The sequence below is a fragment of the Sminthopsis crassicaudata genome, chromosome 2 (genome assembly GCF_048593235.1).
Source record: "Sminthopsis crassicaudata isolate SCR6 chromosome 2, ASM4859323v1, whole genome shotgun sequence".
Taxonomy (NCBI): domain Eukaryota; kingdom Metazoa; phylum Chordata; class Mammalia; order Dasyuromorphia; family Dasyuridae; genus Sminthopsis; species Sminthopsis crassicaudata.
In genome coordinates this window covers 538,280,415-538,301,017 of record NC_133618.1, presented here as the reverse complement: position 1 = coordinate 538,301,017, position 20,603 = coordinate 538,280,415, and the positions used below count along the sequence as shown (strand labels likewise).

The window sequence follows — 20,603 nt, the reverse complement described above, 5'->3', positions numbered from 1 at the left end:
AATGCTTTTTCTAATCTTGTCATAGGCTTAGGCTGCTTCATAGGCAATTCTGTTTGTGTTTCTGCCTCTTCCTCTCCTTCTTCTTGCTCCACCCCTGAAGGGTTAATTGAGGGAGGAGATGGGAGGTGCTCCTGTTGCTGTTGCTCAGAATTGTACTTAACTTCATTGTTATCTGATTCATCCTTTTCACCTAGTTTAGTTGACACCTCCCCATTTTGCTCCTTCATCTCTTCCTTTAGAATAATATTTTTTAAAGCCATTTGGATTAAATTGTAGGTATGAATTGTATCTTTGGAAACTGAGTTTGGTCTGGAACCAAAGGGTAAAATGTCACAAAGGCAATTGTAGTGTTCACCTAATTGCTCTCCTACTAATTTCCACTCATCTGGATCCAATTCTTTTTCCAGAGAAAAACAAGGATATATGACCTTCACAGTTCTTAAAAGTTCAGTAATCTCCTCCAAAATTATAATCAATCCTTGGCTTTTCATAACCTTGATGATGCTCTCTAAACATTTTCCTTGAACAGAAGGTGTTTGCCCCATTTCACTATAAGAGATTGCTGGTTTAGCCCTTAACAAGTTAAGTTCCTTATTTATCTATTAGCACGCTCACTTAATCTTTAACAAAGTTTCCTCGTTACTCACGGTTCTGGGTCAGAGAGACTGAGATCTGGATGGGAGGCTTTTCTACTGGAATCAGGACTGTGTCTGTCCCTGTTCGGGTGCCAAATTGCGAAGGTCTGGTCTAGCTCCTCTTGTCAGGATAAGCAAAAGTCCTTGCCCCACGTTGGGCGCCAATTGTAGCGAGCATTGTAACGAGCTGTCGTCTCTAGAAGCTGCCGGATCACTCTCTGGGAAGAGATCTGCTGTGTCTTCTACTCAAATCTCTCCGACAGATTCTTCTTCCTGTAGTGAACCGTTGTCTCCATGTAGTTGCTGTTAACTCTTGTCCTTAGAAGTGACTTTCCTTCCTGCAGAGAGCCCCGTCAGGCCTGATGTAATGCAGAGAGTCTTCTTCTTTCTCTGAGAGTCCTCTCTTTTATTCTCCCAGAGAATGGGCGTGGGATAATGCAAGGGCTTCTGGGAAGAACCACCCCAGCCAATGAGCTTGCCCCCTCTATCAAGTCAACCTGAGTTCTCACCTTGTAATTGTCCAGAAAACCTGAATTCTCACCTTGTCACTGTCCAGACAACCTCAGTTCTCACTTAGTAATCCTAACAATGTAACCATCCCTTCCTAATTCAAGTAACACCAATTCTTGACTCAGTTCTGAATGTACTTCAGAACTTAAATTTCATTATGAAAAATATTATTACTAGACATCTTTTAGATGATTTTTTTAAATGAATGAACAACTTTCTCAGCCCTTGCCATATACCAAGCACTGATAAAGGAGAAAGTCCTACTTGTAGAACAACTGTATGTCTAATGGAAAGGGCAGGAGATCTTAGGGGTACATATGAAATGTCTGTCCTCTAGGAGCTACCTACTATCATTAGGGGAGGGAGTAGGGATGTATGTAAGGTTCAGAGTGGAGAAGGTATAATGAGTTCCCGCGGAAAGGGGTGGCAATAATGGTTTCAGTGTTTGGCTGGCAGAGATAAAAGAGAAGATAGCATTGTTAGGAAAATGTGAGGAAAATAAGGTTTCTCTTAATGCTAGTTTTGGCTGGACCTTCCAGCTAGTCCCTGATAGAATCTGGACCATTTTGATAGTAGTATGACCTTTGAGATTGATTTTAAGAATCCTGCAAGAGCTCATAACCATCCTTTTTCATTATCATATCACAGCAAATTCAAGTTCTTCTAAAACTAGAATCTTTGTCACTGAGAAGGATTCCATGCACCTGCCCTCAAAAAACTATCAATTGTACTTCTTTTATTATTCATTATAAAAACCTTTCAGGGGCAGCTAGGTGATATAATGGAAAGAGTCCTGGAATTAGAAGGACCCGAGTTCAAATTCAGTCTCAGACACTTGACATTTACTAATTGTGTGACTGGGCAAATCATTTAACCTCAGTTTCCTGACCTTAAAAAAAAAAAAGTCTTTCAAGGTCAATGTTTCCTTCCTCTTCCTCAAATCCAAGACTAAGCTAGTATTAACAGAAATTAACTCATTTTTAATTATATGGAAGCATCATGAATAACACCATAACTTTTTGCTTTAGTATTCTTTTACATAATCTTTGTTTATCAGTATCTGAATCTCTCCTACCCAGAGGCCCATTCCTAAAAGAAAGGGTTGATATAGTATTTGGGACAAATGAGATAATATTTAAAGTAGGTATCACAGTGCCTGGCAGACTTTAGGTACTTAATAGTACCTAATAAATACTCATTCCTCCCTCCTTCCTTATAATAAAGAATTAAATGAGAAAAAAAGGGGAAAAGAAATACTTTAGTAAAATGAACTTAAATTCAAATGAGTTAAATATTACATGAAGTTATTGTTTATTCTTCATTCAGTATTTTACACAAAATGAAGGACGTACGTTCACTTATCTTTTCTTCTTCACCAAGGATGACCATAATTATACAACATTCCACTTCAATTTTATTTATTGCTGTTGTGTTTTCCATATTGTTGTAGTCATTGTGTATATCATTGTTCTTATCTTGACTACTTCATTTTGTATCTATTTATATAAAGTTTCCATTGCTTTTTTTATATTCTTATTTATTCATTACTCCATCTATTAGACTGAAAGTTCCCTGAGGACACTGTCTTCCTTTGTATCCCTAGCATTCAGTCTAGTGCCTGACAAAGAGTGGGAATTTAATAAATGCTTGTTGGACATTTCTGATAGTACAGAAATATTACGTTATCTCTATGTGCCACATTTTCTTGAGCCATTTCCCAACTGATGTGAACCTATTTACTACTATGAAAAGTATTATGTTTCAGTGTATGTGGGACATTAAAAAATTTCTTTAACCTCCTTGGAGTACATGGCTAGCAATGAGATCTTTGATTAAAAGGCATAACCTAACTAAAATTTTAATCTGCTTTATTTTTTTTTTAATTTAGCACTTCTTCAGTTAATTATTTTTGCTCCTACAGATGCAATTTGAGTCATATTACACAGACTGAGTCATCAGTGTTTTTTTTTTTTTCTACTCTCCATTCTGACATTGTTTCTGGTTGTATATGTGAATCTTGTGCAAATGCCTTAGACTAATTTTTCTATGCTCTGGTTGTTGACAAAACCTGAATATTTTCTGCCTCCACTTTTTTATTATTGATTACTGTGTTTTAAGTTGGATCCTGCTGCTTCTGTCTTTAGCAGCAGCCTGTCAGGCACACTTTATCAAAGGCTTTCAGAAAATCTAGATAAATGGTGCTGTATATCCTGAAACTGTCAGACCTGCCTTCTACATCTTCACATTTGGAAATATTTAAGCTAGATCTTTCTTACCTCCTTTGATTTACTTTTGCTTCATTGGGTCCAGATATCAATCCGACAAATGAAGACACATCCATATCTGAATCCGAGAAGCCTCCAGTATATTCCTTTGGAAGAACTGTCTCTGAGAAAGGACAAATGAGGAAAATATCTGACTCTGAGCTTTGCAGGACTCCTGATGCTAATGGCTATGCAATAATTCAGGCAGGCATTGGGAGAGCCTAGATAGCTTAGCTAGATGGAGCTGAAAGAAAAGGAAAAGGAAAGAAAAGGCATAAAACTTATGTACATACATTCAGCTCATGATATGAATGACAACAAAGCCACCTGTTCCAATCTGTCCCCCCCCCAAACTGGTATGGCCTCTTTTTCTGACTCCTTTGCCCTTCCCAGGCTTTTCTTATTATTCATTTTAAACTGACTTTAACATTCTAAATTTTAGTAGATGGTGATCTCATAACTATAGATATATATCCTAATTGCATTTATGCATTTGTTGTTAAGTCATTTTTGTCATGTCTGACTTCTTGTGACCCAATGTGGGTTTTTCCTGACAAAGACACTGCAGTAATTTGTCATTTCCTTCTCCAGCTCATTTGACAGATGAAGAACCTGAGGCAAACAGGGTTAAGTGACTTTCCCAGGACATACAGCTGGGAAGTATCTAAATGCAGATTTGACTTCAGGTCTTCCTGAATCCATGGTTAGGGCTCTATCCACTGCACCAATTTGTGCACTTAGCCCAATTGCCTAGCTCCAACAAGTCACATATTTTCATCTTGTAAAATGATTGTCTATGTCCTCCCATAAAGGATCTTCCCCACATGCTGGAAGCCTTCCTCTGGATCTTTTGATGACTCATGAGAATTAGGGCAGTCCTGGGACTCAGTCATCTCTTGGTCTTGCTAGCTTTTGTTGATAATATATTTTGTGATTGACATCTTTTAAAGGTTGTGCACAAGTCATCTTTGACATTAAAAAAGTAAGAAAAATACTCAACAAAAGGTATCTACCAATCATGGAAGATATGGAGTTTGAATGGAAGTGAGGTTGTCTGTGTATGGTGAGAACCTTGAGATACTCCTATTTGCATATGACATTGTGCTGATGTGTTGTTAACACATGAGAATTCTGCAGGGCCTCTTCCATGAGTTCCATGACTATTCAAAACTCTTAATAATCTAACTAGAACAAAATCAAATGGAGGAAGAATACTTATTATCCAAAGGATGACATGTACTAATGACCAACTCATTGAATTCATTTATTAGTACATGAATCTTGGAATAGCATTATAGATGGATAGTGAGTTGATCCAAAATTAAAGGAAGAAAATAGGCTGAATTGGGTTTTTTTGGAAATTGTGTAGCACTATTCTTAGTCATAAAACCCCAACTCTAGTATTTTTTTTATTGTAAAAGTAATATGGTAAATTTGTTAGAGGGTTGGGTTTAGAGACAGAAAGAACTAAGTTCAAATCTTGCCTCTAACTATTACTAACTTTGTGATCCTGGACAAAATATTTATAATTCAAAGTCCAAGGACAGATATACGGAAGTTTTCATATCAGAAATTCACTCCTATACTGAAATATTACAGATTTTTCATATATTTATATCTTTAATTAGTGATTCTACAAAGCTAAAAATAAACCAGTAAGCATTTATTAAGCACCTACCATGTGCCAATCACAGGCTAAGTTCTGAGAAGATAAAGATAAAAATGAAAAAAAAGTTCCTCCCTTCAAGGAATTTCTATTCTAATAGAAGAAACAAGATGTACATATAGAAGTATGTACAGAATAAATGTTAAATTAATATAAGGGAGTTAAATACAAAGCAGTTTAGTAGGAAAGGCAAAGCAGTAGGGGAGAGAAGGAACAGCATCATGTAGATAGTATTTTAGCTGCATCTAAGTTTATGAAAAAGATTCTGAAAGTCTGAGAAAAGGAGGAAGTGCACTTTAGATGTGAGGGGGTGGCCAGGACAAAAGCTAGAGCCTAACGATAGAATGTTATCTGTGAAGAACAGAGAGAAGTAAAGGTTCACTGGGAAAGCGGTATTGGAAGGAAAATAATGTATAAAGAAGCCTGGAAAGATTATTGGTACTGAGTTGTGAAGAACTATAAAGCCAAACAGAGTATTTTGTATTTATATTAAAGGCAATGGGAGCCAATGGAGTTATTAAGGAAGGAGGTGACATGATCAGATATGCACTTAAGGGTAACTTTGAATCATGGAACACCTCATTTTCTAAAGAATCAAATTCAAAGGTGATCTAAAGAGCAATGGAAAGATTCATAGTGGGTATTGTTAGGCTTCAAGATCATCGGCCTAACTAGCTAAATCAAACTTGTTTTGGGAAGAAGGAAAAAGAACATGAATGTTCACCACATGCTCATCTTTCCATCATACTAGAGAGAGAAGGATGGCATCAGAGAAAGACTGAGCTAATATCAATTTCCCTCAACTGATAACTCTTACTTTCCCTCTCTCCCACCCCAAGCAATCTGGTAAGGTACAACTTTTCTCTATCTCTACACATGGATATTTAAGATAGATGTGATAGACTTTTGGTCATTCAGTCTTTAAAATAAAATTTGACATATCAAATGTTTCCTCTTCAAGTTCAAAATAATTATATACTACTCTTTTAGTATAAAAGTCTTTTATTTAGTTGAATGCTAGCCATGTAGCTCTTCTACAATTCAGAGTTATTGAAAGAACAGAAAACTCTGGTAAACTCAACTGCTTACATCTTACCTTTGTTCTTTCTGGTTACAGGTTTTGGTCCTCTTTCTTTTCTCTGAATTCCTGATTCTGACTGAGCATGTTCTTTTGACTACTTCTCTAATGTGACATTGTGACAGAACATTTGCTTTCTTGGATTCTAATTGAAAATCTAAGGATGCTGACTTCTATATGAATCCACTCCTCAAATATTCAATTAGTCCCAGACTCACAGTATTTCACTTTATTCCCTGGAAGACTTGTGGCTACCCATAGTACTTAGAGAATTCCACCAGTGACAATAAAATAATCTTATAACTTCTCAGGATCCTACGAGGCCTAAAGAAAATCTGCTAACCCTCTCTCTGTCTCAGGTTATTCATTATTTAAATAGTGATCAACATTTTTACCTATTTTTCTGGGAAGTTATGTGAATTAATGTTTATAAAACAATTTGAATAGGTATAGCACCCCATAAATACCAGCTAGGATCATCTTCATTGCTTTAGAAACCCCAATAATTCATAATTCACTATAATATAGATACAAAGTCTTTGTCCTTACTATAGTTAACATATAATTTATATAAAATGCATAGTCTTTTAAATCTGAAGTCATTTAGTGGCAGCATAAATCATATTTCATAGTTATAATGAAACCACTTTTATTACTGTTTGAAAAAATAATCAACTACTACTTAGAAAACTGGAGTGGAAGGTATTTGTAGAAATTTTTGAGATCCTTGGATGATTAGGTATGATCCAATGAATTAATGATGAACTTGCTAATATTAGCTAATTTTTAAAAATTACCTTTGGCTTTGGACATTTGATTTCTTTTTTATTAGAACTATAATCTTTCCTTCTTGAGGAATTTGCTTATATAAAAGTTTCCTAAAGTGAAACATGCTTTGCCTAGAGAGAATATTTTTATATAGTTGTCATTAACATAGAACAAATTCTTAAGAGCTCCCTTCTTAACTGCCATGCTATCTTTGCAAAGTAGAAATTACTACATATTAATTGGACTTAATTAACTATTTTCAAAATATGCAAACTCATGACAGTATATAGTAGTAATATAGTATATTCATAAGCAATAACATTAGAGCTGATATTAATATGTTATTAAAACATCATCAAATTTTTCTTAGTCATTTATTGTTTACATATTGCAAAACAGTGTTCATTGTAAAAGCAAAAGTGTTTTCTCAAAACATATTTTTGCTCATTTAGGTCCAGCTTCAGAAGATAATCAAAGGGACAACCGTTGAAAACCTGGGGATTTTGACATCTCATCGCAAGAATCCCTATCTCACACCTCTACCTATCCTTGAAAAAGATGCAAAGAAAGGTCAGTGATCCATTTATCAGATTTGTAATATAGCAGAACAAGCTCTGAACCAAGTAATAGAAGCAACTACTTCAGTTTCCAGCCCTGCCACTAATTAGCTGTGTAAGTTATTAGGCAAATTATCAGGCTCTGGTAATTCTGGCCTCCAATTTCTTATAAAATTACATGGTTTGAATTATCTAGCATTTCTATTCTGATAATTCCTGTATACATATAGTCAGCCATAGTCTTTTTCCTGAGCTCCAGGTTTGCATCACCACTTGCTTTTTTTGAACATCTTATTTTATTTTTGAAGGCAATTAGGATTAAGTGAATTGCCCAGGCTGCACGGAGGCTAGTAAGTATCTGAGGCTGAGATCCTCCCGACTTCAGGGCCAGTGCTCTCTCTACTGCCCTTTTTTGGGGCATTGTAAGTGAGATGCCCTATCTCATATTCATCATGTCCAAAGCAATGCATTTTATTTCCCCCAAAATCATGTAATTTTTAAAAATTACCTTTGGCTTTGGACATTTGATTTCTTTTTTATTAGAACTATAATCTTTCCTTCTTGAGGAATTTGCCCAGGCTGCACGGAGGCTAGTAAGTATCTGAGGCTGAGATCCTCCCGACTTCAGGGCCAGTGCTCTCTCTACTGCCCTTTTTTGGGGCATTGTAAGTGAGATGCCCTATCTCATATTCATCATGTCCAAAGCAATGCATTTTATTTCCCCCAAAATCATGTAATTTTTAAAAATTACCTTTGGCTTTGGACATTTGATTTCTTTTTTATTAGAACTATAATCTTTCCTTCTTGAGGAATTTGCTGAATTTCCCTATTACTTTCAGGAACCTTCCATATTTCTAGTCATACAGAATTTCATCCTTGGTGTCATTCTCAGCACCTCATTCTCTCTCACTGCCAAATCTTGTTATTTTTACCTCAACTTCATCTTTTACATCAATGCTATTCATAGGTCCACCATGATAGTTCAAGTCCTCATCATCTGTAGTCTGAACTCTTTAAAGTGGCAACCTAATGGGTCTTTCTGCCTTTTCCTAACTAATTTATCCTTCACAAACCTGCTGAGTGAGTTTCTTAAAGCTTAGTTCTGACCATGTCACCCTTGCCCCAATTTGATTACCCTTATTGCCAAATACAAACTTCTCTGAATGATATTGGAAATTCCTTTAGCAACTTGACCTCAACCTTTCTTTCCAACCCTGGGATGCATTGCTTTGTGTACATTATGATCCATCCTAACTAGTCTTCTTACTTCTCCTTGTGCTTTTTAATTGAGTGTTTTAATTGAGTAAGTGAAAATAAGTTCTCCATGAAACGGCAAGAAACAATAAAATGAAATCAAAAGAATAAAAAAAAATAGAAGTGTGAAAGGAAGAAATAGTTAGAAAACTAGTTCCTTTATATCAACTGTCTTTCATGTCTGAAATACACTTCCTTATCACCTCCTCTCATTTCAATGTATTCCAAGCCTTAATGCCAATTGATATGAGAATCTCTCTTTGATGGAGAGATTTCCCCTTTTCCAACTGAATCTAAGTAGAAAATAGAAGAGGGGGAGGATGTAAGGGAATATTGACAAATGTCTATTTAATCCCACTTTCTCATTGCTTCCAGCAGTGAAAAAGCCCTTAAAAAAATCCTCAAAGACTGTGTGGTTTGCTATAGAGACAGAAGAAAAGGAAAGAAATCTAAAGTCTAGTCTCTGTTCTGCAGAGGTCAGAAAAGAGAAATCTGGTTCAAAAGTCTAATATAATAGCAATGGAAAGTGGGTTAGGTCAACTGATTCCTTGGGACTCAATAAAAAATAAAACTATCTCAGAATGAAATTACATTGGCTGGAGACATGAGCTGCCCTTAAATCATGTTCTTGGGGCTCCTATGTCAGATTTTCACTGCCAGCTCCTGACTTCTTACCTTAGAATCATGTCCCCTGCCTACCCCTACCCTACTCCAGTCACAGACTCTACCCTCAGCTATATATAGTTGGGGGAGGTCTCACTCTCACTGTCAGGTGGGGCCAAAGAAAATGAGGATGAAAAGTCTTCCATCTCACTACAGTCCCTCAGGGACTGTACTATTCCTTATTATGACTTTTACTCTATAAAGTCTGTATTATAATCCTCATTCTGTCTTCTCTACTATGGTTCCATATATGAATGCTCAGTCTTAAAATCAGCATATACCACTCTCATGTTTTACTATAGCTATTACTGCTTTCTTGTCTTCTCACATTCCCATCCCCCCACAGACACTTTCTTCTGTTTCTCATTCATAAATCTTTATCCATAGGTAACTCCTGCCAACTCTTTCTTCAATATCTGCTCCAAGAGAAAATATTTTCATGAGAAAATCATGACATTCACGTCTTCTCTCTTGGTGATTATGCCAGCTTCATGAGTTAACCTATCCTCTATTTGCAGAAGGATCTCAAATTAATCTTTATCCAGCCCAAGTCTGTCTCCTTAGTTTCAATTATGCATTCCCAATTAATTTCTGAAGATATCCAGTGTAATAACCCATAGGTATATCAAACTCAATGTGTACAAAGCAGAATTCTTTATTCTTTCCTTTAAAACTTAACAATCTTCCATAATTTGCTGTTTTTGTTGAAAATTATAATATCCTTCCAGAAAGTCAGGTTTTAACTTCACAATCATCCTTCTCTTTCTTTTCTCTCATCTACATATCCATTCAATTGCTAAATCTCAGTGATTCTACTGCTACATCCATCTTCTTCTCTTCAGTCACATTACCACCACCCTAGTCAGGGACTCATAACATTTTGCTTGAACAAAAGTTGTCTAAGTCTTACTTGGCTTATAGTAAGCACTAACAGGATAGCCTCCTAATTGGCTCTCCTGCTTCTAGCCTCTCCTCTATCAACACAGCTATCAAAATAATCTTCATAAATTAGAGATCTGACTCTTTTCTGAAGTCTGCAGAGATCCCAGTTGCCATTAGGATAATGTACAATCTTATTTTGGCATTTCAAGTTCTCCATAATTTGGCTCCAAGTTTATTTATGTTACTATTCTTTACGTGCTCTATTTTTCTAGCCAAATTGAACTATTTGCTATTCATCAAACTTGCCTTGTGATCTCTTGTCCTGAGATTATGTCTCATACCTGACCCACATTTTCTCCTCTTTTCTGCTTCTTAGTATCATCTCTTGCCTCTAAGACTTGACTCAGGCAGACCCTTTCCTCTGTGAAACTTTTTTCTAATTACTTTTTGTTTTGGCTCTCTTTTCCTCTTGAAATTATATTTATCTATTTCTGTGTTTTATCCCCAAGAAGATGTTTGAAGGCTGTTCTTCATTTTTGTGCTTCTTGAGGAGGGCAGAGCCAAGATGTGGAGTAAAGGCAGCATCTCACAGGATTATATTATCTTTGATGGTACTAGGAGCAGAACTCTCTTGCATTGCCCCTACATGGTTCCAGGTTGCAATTCCAGGGTAAGGAGGAACACTACCAGGAGCCAGGACACTGATCACAGTTCCAGGGTAAAAAAAAAAAAAAAAAAAAAAAGTGATTGTGGTTATTTAGAGATCAAACCACAGGCCAATAGAGCAATGACCACACAATACCATACCACCTGGAACAATTGAAAAGTTACAGAATCCCAGAACTTGTAGTGAAAACCGTAGCACAAAAACCCTGAAGCTTGGGGCAATGCCCTTTTTCACTCAGAGCCAACTTTCACATAAAGTTAAAAGTGAATAGACTGAAAAACCAAGTAAACAACAACAAAAAAGATTTGACCATAGAAAGTTATTATGGTGGCAAAGAAGATCAAAACAAAAACTCAGAAGAAAACAACAAAATCAAAGCAGCTGCATTCAAAGCTTCAATGAAAAATGTTAATTTGTCTCAAGCCCTGGAAATGTAATGCAGAGAAACTGAGGCAAGATAGAGATTAGAGTATTTAATAATTTATTTAAAGGAAGAGATTTACTGGGACCAAATGGATCCATGGTTTGGTCCCAGGTCTGAATGAGACTTTCATTTCTAAGAATCCAGCAAACAATCTGAGTTCTCAGTGACCTATATACACATGGCTCAGACTCAGGGAGGTGGGGGTGGAGTCAGGGTGCTGAGAGTGGGAATGGAACTCTGACAGGGTGAGGTAAGCCTCCAGAGAGGGATGACATAATAGGGGGAGGCACTCCAGAGATGGGGAGAGGCATCTTGATAAAACATATCTGACATTCTGGTAGTTTGGGATAGAAGCATTCTGATATTCTAAAACATAAGATCTTTTATCCTTATCAAATATTCTGATAAAGAGGAAGGGGAGGTTTTGCAGAACTGAGCTTTGAGCTCATAATTATAGACTGAAGCAGAGAAACTGAATCAGGACTGGGTCAAGATAATTAGGGAAACTGAGTCAGAACAATAAAAGAGAACTGTAGTATAACATTCCATACTCTCTCTCTTCTGAATATTCAAATCATTGAATTACCTTCCTCTAGAAGGTCTGAGCACTATAATTTTTGACCAATCCTATGTAAAGCAAATAAACCAGACTAAAACTAGAAAAATGCAAGGACTTGTGGCAAGGACCAGTTCTCCCTGATAACTCCAGAGTTATTAGCATAAAACAGCATTCCTCATTTAGGGAAACACACTGGCCTCCCTGTTCAGGTCCTCTGCAGTTCGGGGGCATCTCAGCCAGAGATGGACAATTTGAGGTCTGTGGTCATTTGTGCATTAAACTCAGCCTCTGCTGAGTAGCAGTGCTCAAGGCAGTCCTGCTGCCCATCCTAAGAAGGGCACCCCACATCTGTCAGGGGCTCCAAAGGGGGAAAAAGTGGGGCCTGGAGTAGCACCACCTGTTCCTTCTCTATGGAGCAAGAACTGCTACTAGAAAACAGATTTCTGAGCAAATTATGCAGTTAGATGAAGGTAACCCCAAACTATTAGATATTAAAACGATGAAACACTAATTAAGGAACTGGGGTAATAGCAGTGGAGAAACAGATCAGAGAGACTGCCACTCTCAGGACAGGTGTCTGATTTCTGGTTGTTTCTAAAAATTAATACCCAAAACTGAGTCTGACTGGGGAATTCCAGCAGAATAAGGAATTTCAAAGTTAAAACATAACTAGCAAATCATAGTCCAGTAAATTTTAAGCAAGGAGTAAAAATGAAAAGGACTGTTTATAAGTAATTTCCAATTCTATCTGAACTAATGAAATAGGGGGCAGGGCAGAAATGCCTAAGGAAAATATATCAGTTTTTCCCAATTTCCTGACCAGTTTCAGAGTTTCTTTCCTCCCTTTTTTTTCTTATGGAAAAGGAATTATCAAATTACCATTCCACATATAAATCCCAAGAGTGAATCACAATTCCTATACATAACAGACTAGTACAGTAAGTTTCCTAAAAATCCCTCAAACATACAGCAATAGTTAAACAGTTTTAACAAATCCCAATTTTAACAAATCTTAAACACAGTAATACAGTTAAAATTTTAACAATAATTCACCCACTTTCCCACTTCCCCTGCTTACTGTTGAGGAGATGCTCTGTCCATTGAGGGAATGGGTGTGGCCATGCTGCCTACTACTAAACTTCAGATCCATGTCTCAAAAGCAAGTCAATACCTGTAATTTTGACCAAAATCTAGAACAAAAAAACAAATCTAACAAGTAAAGGTTAGAGCAGATTGATACAAAATGTGAAGAGGCCAGAATGAATTGGCCAGCAGCTTCCCAATAGATAAAATAGCAGTTAGACTTTTGTCCTCTCATTATTTAGAAACCTGTAAAAACCTGAATATCCACAGACATAAATATTCAGTAATAGACAGATGACCCGGGTAAATACTCATTTGCCAAGTATTCAGGATATAAAGATTACATATAACCAGGTTGGAAACAGCAAGGTATAACATAATTGAATTGCATGAACAGTTTCTTATTGATCATTGCTCTGATCATAGAAATTAGTTACAAGAGGAAAAAATGCAAGGACACAACCATAACATAAGCAGTTAAAACTTAACTTTCAGCAAAACAGGATAAAACAGCTTTAATTCATTTTTATTCCAATTAATTGTCCCACTGACTGTCAGAGAGTAGAGCTTTAAAACTCCCAAATAGCATTAATTATAAGCTCAAAGAAGTTTACTTCTAATAACAAATTCCATTAGCTGAAGTTTTGATGAGGTTTAGAATTGGGGTACCTAAATGAAATTACATTTAATTAAGGTGTAGTGGCAGGTTCCAGGTACAGGGAGTCAAATAGAGCTTTCCTGCAACCCCTTTGGATTCAGTGCAAGGATACAGAGTTAAATGAGATCTAGTAGTGGCACAAGACTCCCCTGTAAAAGAATTTACAGACCTGAAAACCTAGATTGATAAAAGAGATTTATTATGGGGTTTGGAAGTAAAGTCTAGTTAATAGAGTTGAAGGTAGAGATAAAAGACATCAGAACCAGGGTTCCAGTGGGCAAAGATCCTTTGGCATGCCAGACGTAAGGCTGCCATGTTTGGGACCTTTGCAAAGCAAGGGCTCAGTCTGGCTCTTTTATAATAAGGGGCTTTGGCTACAAGCTGAAGGGGGCTTGTGAGTGGAGTCCCAGGTTGGCTTCTGGCTAGGTTTCAGCCAGGGTTAGAATTTGAATTGAATTCAATGGGTTTTGGGACTGAGCCAGATAACAAAGAAGAAGCTGTTTGTGCTTAGGGTGGAGTCCCTTCCCTGAGGCAGAGTCCAAGGAGGTTTTCTCCTTTAAGGATTTTTCAGAGTTTTGGGGTTTCCTCCTCAGTTTCAGATAAATCCTAAACAGATATTTACCATAATCTTATATTTATAATGTAAGAATTTGTCTTAGTATGTTCACTTCTTATATATCTAAGTACATGTTTCCATAAGTGAGCATTATACATACAAATAAATTTGCTTTTAAAAATACCCAATACATAGACAAATATTCCAAATTGCATATTGTCCATAACAGAAATATTTTCAAAAGGACAAAAAAAAATTATTTTCTGAGGCTCTTTAAATGACCTCAGGATGACCCAATACAATCAATTAAAACTTAGAATATCCTAAAAGAATCCAAGAGAGTCTTAAAAACTGTTAAACTTTTAGAAATACCATAACCTCATATTGATAAAAGTAATAAATTTGTTTTAGTAAGTTCACAAGTTATCTTTCATATTTAACAGAAACATTTTCAAAAAGACAAGAAAAAACTATGATTTTCAGAAGCCCTTTAAATGACACCATCAATTAAATTTATACAGAATACCAATTCTACAGAAAAGAATCTGAAAGATTCTTAAAAATATCCTTTAAGCCTTTAGAACTAGGGGGCAGCTAGGTGGCGCAGTGGATAGAGCACCAGCCTTGAATTCAGGAGGACCCGAGTTCAAGTCTGGTCTCAGACACTTAACACTTCCTAGCTATGTGACCCTGGGCAAGTCATTTAACCCCAGCCTCAGGAGGAAAAACAAAACAAACAAAAAAACCCCAAACCTTTAGAAATAGACCTAACAAATTATAGATCAGTTAACTTAAAAGCAGGCCTATCTCTGGGAATTCCACATGGCTGCCTTCCCCCACTCCACCTCCAAAGAGACAGGGGGAAGGAGCTAACCTTCACCCCAGGTTAACTAAGTGCTCAGTAGCTGAAGTAGCAGAGAGCTGTGGGGGTGAATTTAATCTTCACCTTTGAAGACAAAAGATCCCTATCCCACCCAACCTTTAATGGGGTGGGGCTGGGGGTGGGGATGAGGATTTCATGTGGCCTCTCCCCAATGGACTTTTCCCAAGCTTCATCTTTGGCCAGTGTTGAAAGCTTTAGAAAAGTCAGACCTCTCTTTACCTAATTAGAGACACGTGACCCCTTTCAGGTAAGTTACTAGAACTTCACTCCAACAAATTCTTAAGATCTTACATTCAAAGATAACTAAATCTAGCCTGCATAGGCAAAAGTAAAATTATTTCCCACAATTTAAAACTGCCCAAAAGAATACTCAAAACAAATCTGGCATGCAAAGGCAACAGTAAAATTATTCCCACAATTTTAAAATCATCCTAAAATTTCTAATCAAATGTTTTCTCCAGCCTGAGTTTCAATCAGATAAGGTTTTATTGCCCTTCACTCTAGACTCTGAAAACCTGCTTCAAGGAAAAACTGTCTGCCTTTTTGTTCCTTTTACTCACAAATTAGTACAACAGGTTAAAAAATTTAAAATCACAAGCAAATGTTAACCAATTTCCAAATTTCTTAATTTAACAGAGCTCTGAACTAAACAAGTCACAAACAAGTGACAGACAAACAAGTCACAAACAGACATTGAATAAGCACTTACAACATAAAACAAAAACATTTAACACAGACCAGGGGCTAACTGGAAAGGATAACCCTAAAGGAAGTTGTCAGCTCCAGAGTCTTCCCTCCCAGAATCCAAACGGAGCTTTTTTTTTTTTTTTTTTTTTTTTAGCCAGATGGTGTCTTAAAAAGACACCCAGATTTATACTCTGGAATGCCCAGAGTTGGTGCCAACTGGAACACAGAACCAGATGTGTCTTAGACACCAGGTAGGTTCTCCTGCATCCAGAGGACCCCACTCCCAGAATTTATGCCCATCAGCATTTCATAATTCTGGGAATCCAGATGCTAGCACAGACAGACAGAACAGAACAGGTCTTAAGACATTCAGATTCACTATTCTGTGGCTGAAATGGAGTGTCCACTGTTGTTCTTTCCCAGAGGCTCTAGAAAAAAATCCAGAGGGCCGATCTCCAAGCCAAGAACTCAGATCCCCAGCCACCTTGAGATCCAAGGGGGAGACTCTTCTAATCTCTAATCCTGCTCATTTTCTAACATCTTTCTGGGGCTTCCCAAAATGTAATGCTACGAGAAATTGAGGTGAGATAGAGATTAGAGAGTATTTAATAATTTAAAAGGGAGAGGTTTACTGGGACCAAATGGATCCATGGTTTGGTCCCAAAGCTGAATGAGACTCATCTCCAAGAATCCAGCAAACAATGTGAGTTGTCAATGACCTATATATACATGGCTCAGACTCAGGGTAGGCTGAGGCAGGGGCAGAGTCAGGGTGCTGAGAGCGGGAACGGGACTCACCCCACCTGTCAGAGTCCCGTTCCCACTCTCAGCACCCTGACAGGATAGGGTGAGCCTCCGGAGATGAGATGACATAATGAGGAGAGGTACCCTGGACGCGGAGAGAGGCACCTTGATAAGATGGTATCTGATATTTCAGTAGCTTGGGATGGGGAGAGGCATTCTGATATTCTAAAACATAAGATCTTTTATCCTTATCAAATATTCTGATAAAGAGGGAGGGGGGTTTGCAAGACTGAGCTTTGAAGCAGAGAAACTGAGTCAGGACTGAGTCAGGATAATTAAGGAAACTGAGTCAGGACAATAAAAGAGAACTATGGCATAACAGAAAAGCTCAAAATAATTTTCCCAATTGACTAAGAGATAAAGGAAAAATGGGAAAAGAAACTGGAGTGATAAAAGAAAATCATTTTTTAAAAAAAGTCAATAGTTTTGTAAAGGAGGTACAAAAATACTTAAGAAAAAAAATTTTAAAAGGCAAAATTCCCTGAAGGAATGAACTACTTAAAAATTAGAATTGGCCAAATAGAAGGAAATCAAAAGAATGAAAAAAATAGAAGGGTGAAAAGAAGAAATAGAAAAACAACTAATATGGAAAATAAATCTAGGAGAAAAAAATTAATACTTATAGGATAATCTGAAAGTGATGATTTCATCATCATCATCAAAGACATCATATTTCAAACAATTATCAAGGATATTTGATGTCCTGATATTCTAGAACCTGAGGGTAAAATAGAAATGGAAAGCATCTATCAATACCTCCTCAAAGAGATCCCAAAATGAACATTTCCAGGTATGTTTTAGTCAAATTCCAGAGCTCTCAGGACAAGGGCAAAATATTGTAATCAGCTAGAAAGAATCAATGTGAATATTAAGGAACCACAGTTAAGCTAATACAAGATTTAACAGCTTCTACACTAAAATAGTGAAGATATTAGAATATGATATTCTGGAGGATTATAATCAAGGATTACCTATTTAGCAAAACTGAATATAATCCTGGGGGTAGGGTGGAGCAGGAAATGAATATTTAATGACATTGAGGGCTTTCAAGGATTCCCGAAGAAAAAAAGCAGAGCTGAATAGAAAAATTGACTTTCAAATACAATATTTAAGAGAAGCCTGAAAAGGTGAACAAGAAAAAGAAATAATAAGGGATTCAATAAAGTTGAATAAACTGTGTACTTTCCTACATGGGAAGATGATACTTGTAAATCCAAAGAACTTCATCATTATTAGGACAGTTAGAAGGATTGTACACAGACAGAAAGCACAGGTGTGAACTCACTATAATTAGATGATATCCAATATATAAAAAACTGGGGGGTGAGAAAAAGGGATGCACTAGGAGAAGGGGGAAGGAAGAGGTGAAATGGGGTAAAAGAGGCATAAAAGAGCTTTTACAGTAGAGGGGGAAATAAAGGGCAAGTTGGCAGGCAACATTTGCATCTTATTCTCATTGGAATTAGCTCAAAAAGGGAATAAACATACATATACTTGAGTATAAAAATCTATATTACAGTGTAGGGAAGTTTGAAGTGAAGGAGATTAGGAAAGGAGGATGGGCAGATTGGATGAGTTAATGTAAAATACTTTTTAGAAGGGACAGGAGAGAGAGAGAGAGAGAGAGAGAGAGAGAGAGAGAGAGAGAGAGAGAGAGAGAGAGAGAGAGAGAGAGAGAGAAGAGAGAAGAGAGAAGAGAGAAGAGAGAAGAGAGAAGAGAGAAGAGAGAAGAGAGAAGAGAGAAGAGAGAAGAGGAGAAGAGAAGAGAAGAGAAGAGAAGAGAAGAGAAGAGAAGAGAAGAGAAGAGAAGAGAAGAGAAGAGAGAAGAGAAGAGAGAAGAGAAGAGAGAAGAGAAGAGAAGAGAAGAGAAGAGAAAAGAGGAGAGGAGAGGAGAGGAGAGAAGAGAAGAGAAGAGAAGAGAAGAGAAGAGAAGAGAAGAGAAGAGAAGAGAGAAGAGAAGAGAAGAGAAGAGAAGAGAAGAGAAGAGAAGAGAAGAGGAGAGAGAGAAGAGAAGAGAAGAGAAGAGAAGAGAAGAGAAGAGAAGAGAAGAGAAGAGAAGAGGAGAGAAGAGAAGAGAAGAGAAGAAAAGAAAAAAGAAAAGAAAAGAAAAGAAAAGAAAAGAAAAGAATCAGTTTGGAGAGAAATATAGAGAAATCATAACTGTGAGTGTAAATGGCATGGATTTATCCATAACATTCACCCATAAAAAGCAGAAGGATGGATCAACAACCAGAAATCCACAATATGTTGTTTACAAGAAACACATTTGAAGCAGAAAGACACAAGCACATACAGAGAATAAAGATAAGGGGTTGCAGTAGAATTTTATTATGCTTCAGTTGAAGTTACAAAAAAAAAAAAAAAAAAAAAGCAGCATAATCGTAATCTCAAAGAAAGCAAAAGTCTAATTAAAAGAGAAAATCACAAAAACTATATTTTGCTGAAAGTTACTATGGACAATGAAATAACAGCAATATTAAACATATATGTACCAAATGGTATAGTATTCAAATTCTTAAAATAGACAATAAAACTATATTTGTATAAGACCTCAACTTTTCCCTCTCAGAATTGGATGAATCCACCCAAAAAAGGAAAAAAGTCAAAAAGACAAATAGACAAACATTTGAAAAGTTAGATATAATAGGCCTCTAGAGAAAATTGAATGAAAATAGAAGGGCATATGCCTCTTCTCAGCAGTATATGTCACCTACACAAAAATTGCCTGTGTATTATGGCATATAAACTTCACAAATAAATGCAGAAAAGCAGAAGTATTAAATGTATTCTTTTCAATAAAAATTACATTCAATAAAGGATCACAGAAATGCATTAAAAATGAATTGGAAACAAAATAACCTAATCATAGAAATAATAATTTCATTAAAGAGAATGATAACAATTAGACAACATAAAAATCTATGAGATGAAGAAAAGTTTTATCTAAATACTTAGCTCAATAAAATAGAAAAAGACCAGATAAATGAATTGGACATACAACTAAATAAATCAGAAAAGGAACAAATTTAAAATCCCTATTTAAGCACAAATTGGAAATCTTGAAAATCAAAGGAGAGATTAATAAAATTTTTTAAAAAAACATTAAAATAATAACACTAAGAATAGCTTATTTTAAAACCAATAAAATAACAATACTTTTGTTTAATTTGACTTTTTAAAAAAGAAGAAAAGCAAATTACCAGTATCAAAAATGAAAAGATGAATTCACTCCCAATGAAGATGAAATTAAAGCGATTATGAGTTATTTTGTCCAAATAATCTAAGTGAAATGGATGAATATTTGCAAAAATAAAAATTGCCCAGATTAACAAAAGAGAAAATCAAAGACTTTAATGTTATCTTAGAAAAATGAATTAAACAAGCTATCAATGAGCTCTCCCTGAGAATATATGACATATTTGTGACATAAATGTGGTGCTGATACCTAAATCAGGCAGAGCAAAATAAAAAAAAAAAAAAGCTATAGGCCAATTTTATTAATCAATGTTGATGCAAAAAATAAAATAAAATGCTAGCACTGAGATTACAGCAAAATATCACAAAGATCATACACTATGACTCGGTAGGATGTTTATTATAAATGCAGAACTGTTTCAATATTAAAAAAACTATCAGCATAATTGAAGATCAGAAAGTTAAGATAACTTCCCTGGGCTCACACAGCTTATAAGTTAAATTTTACCTTACAAAGCTTGCCTTAAAAATCTTGTAAGGTAAGATTTGACCCTAGATTTTTTTACTTTTCTTTCTTCTGTCCCCCTAGGCAAACATATTTGCTCCAATTCAGTTAATAATTCAGTTATTTGTGTTAAAATATATAATTCAAGCATTTATTAAGTACCTACTGCGTTCCAAGAACTGTGCCAAGAATAAAATCAATCATAGAAATAAAAAAGGATCTTACCTTCTATCAGGAGAGATACCATGTACAACTATAAATATGTACAAAAAACAAAAGTAAATCTGAAGGGAAGTCACTATTAG

General features: G+C 36.1%; 1 protein-coding gene across 2 annotated transcripts in view; it reads left to right on the top strand.

Moving 5' to 3' along the window:
* IQCH (IQ motif containing H) overlaps positions 1-20,603 on the top strand; it is a 296,963-nt gene that overhangs the window by 103,530 nt on the left and 172,830 nt on the right. For both annotated transcript variants that reach the window (XM_074294733.1, XM_074294734.1), the window contains one exon: positions 7,374-7,491. In XM_074294733.1, coding sequence (XP_074150834.1) covers positions 7,374-7,491 — 118 coding nt within the window. The remainder of the gene's footprint in view (positions 1-7,373; positions 7,492-20,603) is intronic.